Genomic DNA, 10604 nt, shown 5'->3' with positions numbered 1-10604 from the left:
GTAGAGAGGGGTGTAGAGAAGCGTACATGGGTGACAGTGGTGTAGAGGAGCGTACATGGGTGACAGGTGTGTAGAGGAGCATACATGGGTGACAGGGGTGTAGAGGAGCATACATGGGTGACAGGGGTGTAGAGGAGCATACATGGGTGACAGGGGTGTAGAGGAGCATACATGGGTGACAGGAGTGTAGAGGAGCATACATGGGTGAAAGGAGTGTAGAGGAGCATACATGGGTGACAGGGGTGTAGAGGAGCATACATGGGTGACAGGGGTGTAGAGGAGCATACATGGGTGACAGGGGTGTAGAGGAGTGTACTGAGGGGTTTAGAGGAGTGTACATGAGTGACAGATGGGTGTACATGGGTGACAGAGGGGTGTAGAGGAGTGTACATGGGTGACAGATGGGTGTACATGGGTGACAGAGGGGTGTAGAGGAGTGTACATGGGTGACAGATGGGTGTACATGGGTGACAGAGGGGTGTAGAGGAGTGTACATGGGTGACAGAGGGGTATAGAGGAGTGTACATGAGTGACAGAGGGGTATAGAGGAGTGTACATGGGTGACAGATGGGTGCACATGGGTGACAGAGGGGTGTAGAGGAGTGTACATGGGTGACAGATGGGTGTACATGGGTGACAGATGGGTGTAGAGGAGTGTACATGGGTGACAGATGGGTGTACATGGGTGACAGAAGGGTGTAGAGGAGTGTACATGGGTGAAAGAGGGGTGTAGAGGAGTGTACATGGGTGACAGATGGGTGTACATGGGTGACAGAGGGGTGTAGAGGAGTGTACATGAGTGACAGAGGGGTATAGAGGAGTGTACATGGGTGACAGAGGGGTGCAGAAGAGTGTACATGGGTGACAGGGGTGTAGAGGAGTGTACATGGGTGACAGGGGTGTAGAGGAGTGTACATGGGTGACAGAGGGGTAGAGAGGAGTGTATATGAGTGACAGAGGGGTGTTGAGGAGTGTACATGGGTGATAGATGGGTGTAGAGGAGTGTACATGGGTGACAGAGGGGTGTAGAGGAGTGTATATGAGTGACAGAGGGGTGTAGAGGAGTGTACATGGGTGATAGATGGGTGTAGAGGAGTGTACATGGGTGATAGTTGGGTGTAGAGGAGTGAACATGGGTGACAGAGGGGTAGAGAGGAGTGCATATGGGTGACAGAGGGGTGTAGAGGAGTGAACATGGGTGATAGATGGGTGTAGAGGAGTGTACATGGGTGATAGATGGGTGTAGAGGAGTGTACATGGGTGACAGAGGGGTAGAGAGGAGTGTACATGGGTGACAGAGGGGTGTAGAGGAGTGTACATGGGTGACATAGGGGTGTAGAGGAGTGTACATGGGTGACAGAGGGGTGTAGAGGAGTGTACATGAGTGAAAGAGGGGTGTAGAAGAGTGTACATGGGTGACAGAGGGGTATAGAGGAGTGTACATGGGTGACAGAGGGGTGTAGAGGAGTGTACATGGGTGACAGAGGGGTGTAGAGGAGTGTACATGGGTGACAGAGGGGTGTAGAGGAGTGTACATGGGTGACAGAGGGGTGTAGAGGAGTGTACATGGGTGACAGAGGGGTGTAGAGGAGTGTACATGGGTGACAGAGGGGTGTAGAGGAGTGTGCACCCTAAAGCACAAACTCACACCGCACACGCGTGTGTGTTTATATACATATATATATATATATATATATATATATATATATATATATATATAAATGTCGAAAAAAATGCAGCACTACTTTACCACAGTAGGCGGGTGCCAGCTCCTCAGGCTCGATCACAGCCAATTGATAACTTCAAAAATGGTGCGGCACTCCAAATATCCAAAAAATAACTATTTATTCCACATGTCAAACAGTGCGACGTTTCAGCCCCTCTTGCTTGCATGCACACATACATAAACAGACCTACACTCATATAAATATCAATACAAACAAAATGAAAAACTTTATTAAAACTTTTTTGGGGATTCGAAGCTTTTTTTTTAGATTGGAGGCTCCATTATACATACACTGTACAGCAATCATACCTCCATTATACATACACTGTACAGCAATCATACATCCATTATACATACACTGTACAGCAATCATACCTCCATTATACATACACTGTACAGCAATCATACCTCCATTATACATACACTGTACAGCAATCATACCTCCATTATACATACACTGTACAGCAATCATACCTCCATTATACATACACTGTACAGCAATCATACATTCAGTATACATACACTGTACAGCAATCATACCTCCATTATACATACACTGTACAGCAATCATACATCTATTATACATACACTGTACAGCAATCATACATCCATTATACATACACTGTACAGCAATCATACATTCAGTATACATACACTGTACAGCAATCATACCTCCATTATACATACACTGTACAGCAATCATACATTCAGTATACATACACTGTACAGCAATCATACATCCATTATACATACACTGTACAGCAATTATACATCCATTATACATACACTTTACAGCAAGCATACATTCAGTATACATACACTGTACAGCAATCATACATCCATTATACATACACTGTACAGCAAGCATATCTCCATTATACATACACTGTACAGCAATCATACATTCATTATACATACACTGTACAGCAATCATACATTCATTATACATACACTGTACAGCAATCATACATCCATTATACATACACTGTACAGCAATCATACCTCCATTATACATACACTGTACAGCAATCATACATTCATTATACATACACTGTACAGCAATCATACCTCCATTATACATACACTGTACAGCAATCATACCTCCTTTATTCATACACTGTACAGCAATCATACATTCATTATACATACACTGTACAGCAATCATACATCCATTATACATACACTGTACAGCAATCATACCTCCATTATACATACACTGTACAGCAATCATACATTCATTATACATACACTGTACAGCAATCATACCTCCATTATACATACACTGTACAGCAATCATACATTCATTATACATGCACTGTACAGCAATCATACATCCATTATACATACACTGTACAGCAAGCATACCTCCATTATACATACACTGTACAGCAATCATACATTCAGTATACATACACTGTACAGCAATCATACATTCATTATACATACACTGTACAGCAATCATACATCCATTATACATACACTGTACAGCAATCATACATTCATTATACATACACTGTACAGCAATCATACATCCATTATACATACACTGTACAGCAAGCATACCTCCATTATACATACACTGTACAGCAATCATACATTCATTATACATACACTGTACAGCAATCATACATCCATTATACATACACTGTACAGCAATCATACATTCAGTATACATACACTGTACAGCAATCATACATTCATTATACATACACTGTACAGCAATCATACATCCATTATACATACACTGTACAGCAAGCATACATTCATTATACATACACTGTGACTGTACAGCAATCATATATCCATTATACATACACTTGACTAGATGGGATTTTAGATACATCCCTTCCTCTCTAACCCACTCTTAACCACGTAACAACCCCTTCTCCCAATAGAAGAGACACTGACACCTGCTGTGGGAAAATTGGGCCGTGTGGCCCATTTATTTAACAAACCAATAAATAACATTTGAATATTTACATATAAACATAACCAAACTGGAGGGCACTCCCCTCCCCCAACCGGATTTGTGCAACACGCTTCTTACCCCTGGCCGCAAGCCCCTGGCCGCGAGCCCCTGGCCCAGGGGCACCCCGGTAACCTTCCGCACAATCCCTTGAACTCCTGAGGCCCAGAACCACCACCAGGAGGCCCAATTGAACCATCTCAAACATTTATCTTTCAAACTACTAACTCCCCCGGGACCCTTTCACATGCCTCCCCCTTATCAGAATCCCACCCACCAAGCGTTTAAAAAAAGGGCGGGCGGGCGGGACCTTCTTCTCGCTTCTACACGCCGACTGGTGAGTACCCTCCCCCCCTGGGGCACCCCCCTATATACACTCCTCCCCCTCCCCTCCAGATGACCTCTCTTTCACCCCACTCTCGAGCCACCTGCTACTGTCCCTTAAAGGAGCAGCAGCCATTTAACCCTTTAACCCCCATTCTCTTGAAATATACCTCTAACCCCATTAACCCTTACTAACATCTGTGAGGGCCACTAAAACCCCCATCAAGACGCCACTACGCCAGGGGTTCCCCCGCTCCGTTTGCTCCCATGACTGGATGGGATTTTAGATACATCCCTTCCTCTCTAACCCACTCTTAACCACGTAACAACCCCTTCTCCCAATAGAAAAGACACTGACACCTGCTGTGGGAAAATTGGGCCATGTGGCCCATTTATTTAACAAACCAATAAATAACATTTGAATATTTACATATAAACATAACCAAACTGGAGGGCACTCCCCTCCCCCAACCGGATTTGTGCAACACGCTTCTTACCCCTGGCCGCGAGCCCCTGGACCAGAGGCACCCCGGTAACCTTCCGCACAATCCCTCGAACTCCTGAGGCCCAGAACCACCACCAGGAGGCCCAATTGAACCATCTCAAACATTTATCTTTCAAACTACTAACTCCCCCGGGACCCTTTCACATGCCACAGATGAAAGACAGTGACACCTCACTGACCTTCATCCCGCCACACACGCAACGCCAGCTCAATACCCCCTTGCAAGGCCAACGCCCACAAATCCATTCCAATGTCATTTAAATGAATACCATCAGGATCCAAGAATTCCCAAGGCTCCCCCTCCAGATCAGTGTGCCTCACCACTATCCCCCCATTCCTACGAACAAAACGACCCACCTCTTTGTTGAGCTTGACCCGAGCCTTATTCAAGCGATCCACCGACCTGGCGTGCCGCCACACCCGCCGAGCCACCATGTCAGACCAAACGAACAACAAACCTGGAAAGGTAGATTTTAGCCTCAGAATGTCAAGCTTAATGTCTCTAATTAACTCCCGTGACGATCGAAGGCCCAAATCATTGCCCCCAGCATGCACCACCAAGATGTCCGGGTGGCGGTCCAAAGAAGCGTTGAACTGTACCTCAGGGAGCACCCCGCACCACAGCATGCCACCAATTCCAATCCACCGCAACACCGCCAGGTCCCTCGAAAAACCCAGCTGCCTCCCGTCCCGTCTCACCGCAGCCCGGATCGCCCCCCTCCGAACATAGGAGTGACCAAAAATCCACACCAAGCACGGATCACGACCTGAAAAACACAAACAAGAAAACATAGCAAGCAAAATAACCCACGTAACATAATCATAACAGATGGGGACGAACATACAGACGAAAACGAGCAGACTCCCATCGCCCAATCCGCCGAATCACTTCCTCACCCATCCCCCACCGGGCCGCCTCAGTGGCGGCCCCTATTCTAAATGAATGAGAACTGTAATCCCCAGGATCTAGCCCCCGTGCCTTCAAACATCTACGGAAAACAGACACAAATTGAAAGCGCGAGAGAGATGACCCATCCCTATGCACTAAAAAAGATCCCATACCATCCGGCCTCACTGACAGAAACGCCCGCACGCATCGCACCGGGCACACCAAGGACCCTGGCAAATCACCTAGAACCACCCAACAACCCCGACCTCTCAGATCAGTTTTGGACCTGCGTAAAAAACAACTCACCCCCTCCGCCTGCAAAATCACATCCCCATACAACAAACCCCCAACCACCGATCTACTCTGAGCCACCAGTTCCGAAATTCGAAAGGCCCCAAAAAAGGCCAACACAAACGCCACCCGAAACAACAGCACCTCGTAAGCATCCGTGCATTCACACTCCACCCGTTCCACCAGGAAACCCAACAAATCAAAAGAAACCGGGCGACGCCTATCCGGCTGCGTACCCCCCCTACGGTATCCCATAAGGGCGCGACGCACTAAAAAATGCTTAGTGGCATCCCCCAGGCCCCGCACCAAAAACCAAAACGCCAGAGCTGACATACGGCGTGACACACCCGAAACAGACACCCCCGACTCAAACTGCATCCCCACAAAATACAGCACCACAGTCACCCAGTCCTCAGTACCAGCACACACACCCACCCTCTCCAGTAACACCTCCCATTCACCCCAAACCTTCGAATACGCAGACCAAGTGCGAGCACTCAGTGACCTCTGAATCAACTGCGCCGCCGCTCCCAAACCACGCTCCACAGCCAATCGGGGCAAGGGATCCCGCACCGCTCCGCCTCCGGTGCCAGCACGCGAAACCTGTCCCACTGTGAACGAGAAAGAGAATCAGCGACAGAGTTGACAACACCTGGAACATGTACAGCAACAAACTGCGCATTCAACAACAATCCCCGCAGAACCAAATGACGAAGCAAGCGCAAAACCGGCGGAGAACTAGAAGTCTGATTATTAATCGCATGGACCACCCCCATATTGTCACAACGAAAACGGACCCTCCTATCCCTCAGCCGATCCCCCCAAATTTCCATTGCCACCACAATAGGAAACAGCTCCAACACAACTAGATTAGCCACCAAACCCGCCGCACGCCAAGAATCCGGCCACCCCGCCGCACTCCACTCCCCCTGAAAAAATGCCCCATAACCTACCGAACCCGCTGCATCGGTAAACAATTCCAACTCAGCATCATCAACCACCTCCGCCATCCACATGGACCTGCCGTTGTAAACCGACAAAAAGGAATCCCACACTTCCAAGTCTGTACGCACCTCCCCAGACAACCTAACATAGTGATGCGGAACCGTCACCCCCGCCGTGGCCAAGGACAAACGTCTACAAAAAACCCTACCCATAGGTAAAATCCTACAGGCAAAATTCAATTTCCCCAACAACGACTGGACCTCCTTCAAAGGTGCCCTCTTACAACGCCGACACTGCTGCACACACTGCCTCAAATCCGCCAACTTATCCTCCGGCAAGCGACACTCCATACGATCCGAATCAATCACTATACCCAAAAACTTCACCACCGTGGACGGTCCCTCCGTCTTATCAGGAGCTAACGGGACCCCAAAACGCTGCGCTACCGCCTCCATAGTATGCAACAACACCGAACAAATCCGAGAGCCCCTGGGCCCCAAAAAAAGAAAGTCGTCAAGGTAATGCAGCACAGAGGACCAGCCGGCCTCCTGGCACACCACCCATTCCAAAAAACAACTAAAAGCCTCAAAATACGCACATGAAATCGAACAGCCCATTGGTAAACAACAATCAACATAATACTGACCCTCCCAACAAATTCCTAATAAATGAAAACTACCCGGATGGACCGGCAACAAACGGAACGCCGATTCCACATCCGTCTTGGCCAATAATGCCCCTTGTCCAAACTTCCGAACCCACCGCACCGCTGCATCAAAAGAGGTATATGTCACCGCACACACACCCTCCTCAATCCCATCATTAACCGAAGCCCCAGCCGGGTAAGACAAATGATGTATCAATCTGAACTTGCCCGGCTCCTTTTTAGGAACCAGGCCTAGCGGTGAAACCACCAAATCCGCCAATTGCGGGTCCGGAAAAGGACCCGCCATCCTGCCCAACGCCACCTCACTTTGCAGCTTAGCCGTGACCACCTGAGGATGACCATAAGCCGAAACCAAATTGCGCCCCCCAACCCCCTGCGCAACTGCCGAACTGGGAATCACAAAACCCAAACTAAAACCCTCCTCCAACAAAACCGCCGCCGACCTATTTGGGTACTGTCTTAAAAACGGCCGCATCACGTTCACCCTCACTGGAGTCGCCCCGGGACGCTGAAGCCTCAGCTCCCTTTCCTTTCCCACGCTTAAAACATCGGGAGAAACTGTGAGCCCCCCCCACACCCCGAACATTCATGCTTAAATTTACAATCTGAGAGGAAGCGGCAATGCCCTTCATTATACTGCCAACAGCAGCCCCGACGCGAACCGGCCGACTGTCCGGCCGCTGAGAAACCGCCGGCCGCCCCCTGAAAGGGCTGAGACCCCCCACGAGGAGCGGCCATAAGTCGCATCCATAAACTTATGTCCTTATGATCCCACCTCAAGGAAGCCCGGACCGCCTTGCGCTGACGAAAATGCTCGTCATAACGCAGCCACGCCACTCCCCCATACACCCGGTATGCCTCACCAATAGAATCAAAATAACAAAAAAGCGCCGAACAATGTTCTGGTGCCTTCTCCCCAATAACACTCGCCAGGATAGAAAAGGCCTGCATCCAATTAGTAAACGTGCGAGGTATCAGCCGATACCGCCGTTTCTCCTCCTCCTCCTTCTTACTCTCCTCCGGCTTCTTCCTATCTAAATTAAATTTTTCCAACGGAAGCAAGGAGAAGATCTCGACATATTCGTCCTTCCAGATCTTCTCCTTCACTTCCGGTTTCAAGTGAGCCCCCAGGGGCCCCTCAAAACAGACATACACTTCCCCTTTCGCGGAGTCCGCCATACGGACATCCTCCGCCGCTGCCTTAGCGACCGCTGCAGCTCCCGCAGCACCTCCACCCACGGCCGATGCCACCACCGACCCGCCCCCCGCCGGCGCCTCAACCTGTACTCCCGCCGCCGGAGCAACCCACACAGGAACTGGGGACGCCCCCACAGCCGTACCCCCAGGACGCCCAGACAAAACACTCATTAACTGTGAAAGCAAAACCCGCAACCCCCCATCCCCCGTCACATTCAAAGGAACAGGCCCCAACCCCAAATCCCCAGAGGACTCACCAGGCTGACCCGAAGCCGATGCCCCAGCAGCCGCAGGCCTGGGCGTCCGCTCCCTGGAACCGCCGGCCGCACTCCTGTCATCCAGCGCTGTTGAAGGTCCCGCCAAATCCGCTCCAGGCTCCCGCCGACGAATGACCGCCTCACCGGCCGCCCTCCTTTCCGGATTCGCCAGCTCCTCTTCAGCATCTGCAGCACAATCAGAAAGGGAAGAATCAGAAGGAGAATATTCCCCAACTGCAGTTCCAGACCTGCCATGCCGACTCCTACCACCAGGTGGTGCCCTCTCACTGTAGCACTCTGGATCCTGCCGACCTCCAGCCAGCCCATCTTCCCTCACAGGCAGAGAGACGCTGACAGAAGATCTCCGAGCTCTGGCCTCCCCTGCACTCCCGGAGCTCTGCTGCTGTGCTGTACGCTGCTGGGCTGCACTCAGAGAAGGTGAGCCAGCCGTGTCCCTGCTGCCTCCGGGCCTCCTCTCCTCTGCAGACCTGGCCCCAGAACGCTGCCTAGAGCCCGACCCTGCACTGGACAGGGCCGGCCCTGCCTCCCCTCCTCCACTCTGCCGGGCCTCACGTCGGGCAGATGAAGAGACCGCAGCCGCCATCACAGGGGGACCGGCAGCTCTGGCCGTCCCCCGTTCACTCCTGGTGCCCTTCCTCAACGATCTCCGGCCTGACACCCCCACCTCAGGGACGGCCGCACCACCACCCGGGCCGCACAGTGGGGAAGGAGCGGAGGGACAAGCAGCTGCCCCCCCTCCTGCATCCTCTGCCCTACGCCCTGACACTGTCCCCCGGGAAGCCGCACTGGAAGTGCCCCCACACACTGTACCTGCCATCTCCCGGGAAGACCGCACAGGGCTCAGGCACCGCCGCCTGCTACGGGGAGTGGGCTCAGGACTCAGACGCTCTGGAGCCCTGGATCTACGGGACCCGCGCCGCAAGCCAGGGAGGGGGCCAGCCTGCACCCCACTCCCGATCCCCAGGACCCCCCGCAACTGTTCCTGCACCCAAGCATTCCCATGAGACGCTGCAGCAGCCCGGAGGTGGGTGAAAAGATCATCCAGGGACGACATGGCACCTTCTTCTCGCTTCTACACGCCGACTGGTGAGTACCCTCCCCCCCTGGGGCACCCCCCTATATACACTCCTCCCCCTCCTCTCCAGATGACCTCTCTTTCACCCCACTCTCGAGCCACCTGCTACTGTCCCTTAAAGGAGCAGCAGCCATTTAACCCTTTAACCCCCATTCTCTTGAAATATACCTCTAACCCCATTAACCCTTACTAACATCTGGGAGGGCCACTAAAACCCCCGTCAAGACGCCACTACGCCAGGGGTTCCCCCGCTCCGTTTGCTCCCAGTACAGCAATCATACCTCCATTATACATACACTGTACAGCAATCATATATTCATTATACATACACTGTACAGCAATCATACCTCCATTATACATACACTGTACAGCAATCATACCTCCATTATACATACACTGTACAGAAATCATACATTCATTATACATACACTGTACAGCAATCATACCTACATAATACATACACTGTACAGCAATCATACATCCATTATACATACACTGTACAGCAATCATACATCCATTATACATACACTGTACAGCAATCATACATTCATTATACATACACTGAACAGCAATCATACATCCATTATAAATACACTGTACAGCAAGCATACCTCCATTATACATACACTGTACAGCAATCATACATTCAGTATACATACACTGTACAGCAATCATACATCCATTATACATACACTGTACAGCAAGCATACCTCCATTATACATACACTGTACAGCAATCAT

At 50.5% G+C, this 10604-nt stretch overlaps 1 protein-coding gene across 1 annotated transcript; it reads right to left on the bottom strand.

The window, feature by feature from the left end:
* Positions 1–4464: 4464 nt before the first annotated feature.
* Positions 4465–9371, bottom strand: LOC130306745 (uncharacterized). The gene is made up of 2 exons (XM_056552127.1): positions 8768–9371; positions 4465–5288 (listed from the first exon to the last, which is right to left on the bottom strand). Exons 1-2 carry the CDS (start codon positions 9369–9371, stop codon positions 4693–4695), a joined length of 1200 nt encoding a protein of 399 aa, XP_056408102.1. The 3' UTR covers positions 4465–4692.
* Positions 9372–10604: the final 1233 nt, after the last annotated feature.

The sequence above is a fragment of the Hyla sarda genome, unplaced genomic scaffold (genome assembly GCF_029499605.1).
Source record: "Hyla sarda isolate aHylSar1 unplaced genomic scaffold, aHylSar1.hap1 scaffold_1402, whole genome shotgun sequence".
Taxonomy (NCBI): Eukaryota; Metazoa; Chordata; class Amphibia; order Anura; family Hylidae; genus Hyla; species Hyla sarda.
Note: the sequence above shows the minus strand (reverse complement) of the source record. Positions and strands in the feature narration are given on the sequence as shown.

Coding starts and splice junctions, on each gene's coding strand:
- LOC130306745 (XM_056552127.1), bottom strand. CDS start 9,371: ATGGCGGCTGCGGTCTCTTCATCTGCCCGACGTGAGGCCCGGCAGAGT. Junction 5,289..8,767: donor ATCGGCTTCGGGTCAGCCTG/GTGAGTCCTCTG, acceptor TGTGTTTTTCAG/GTCGTGATCCGTGCTTGGTG.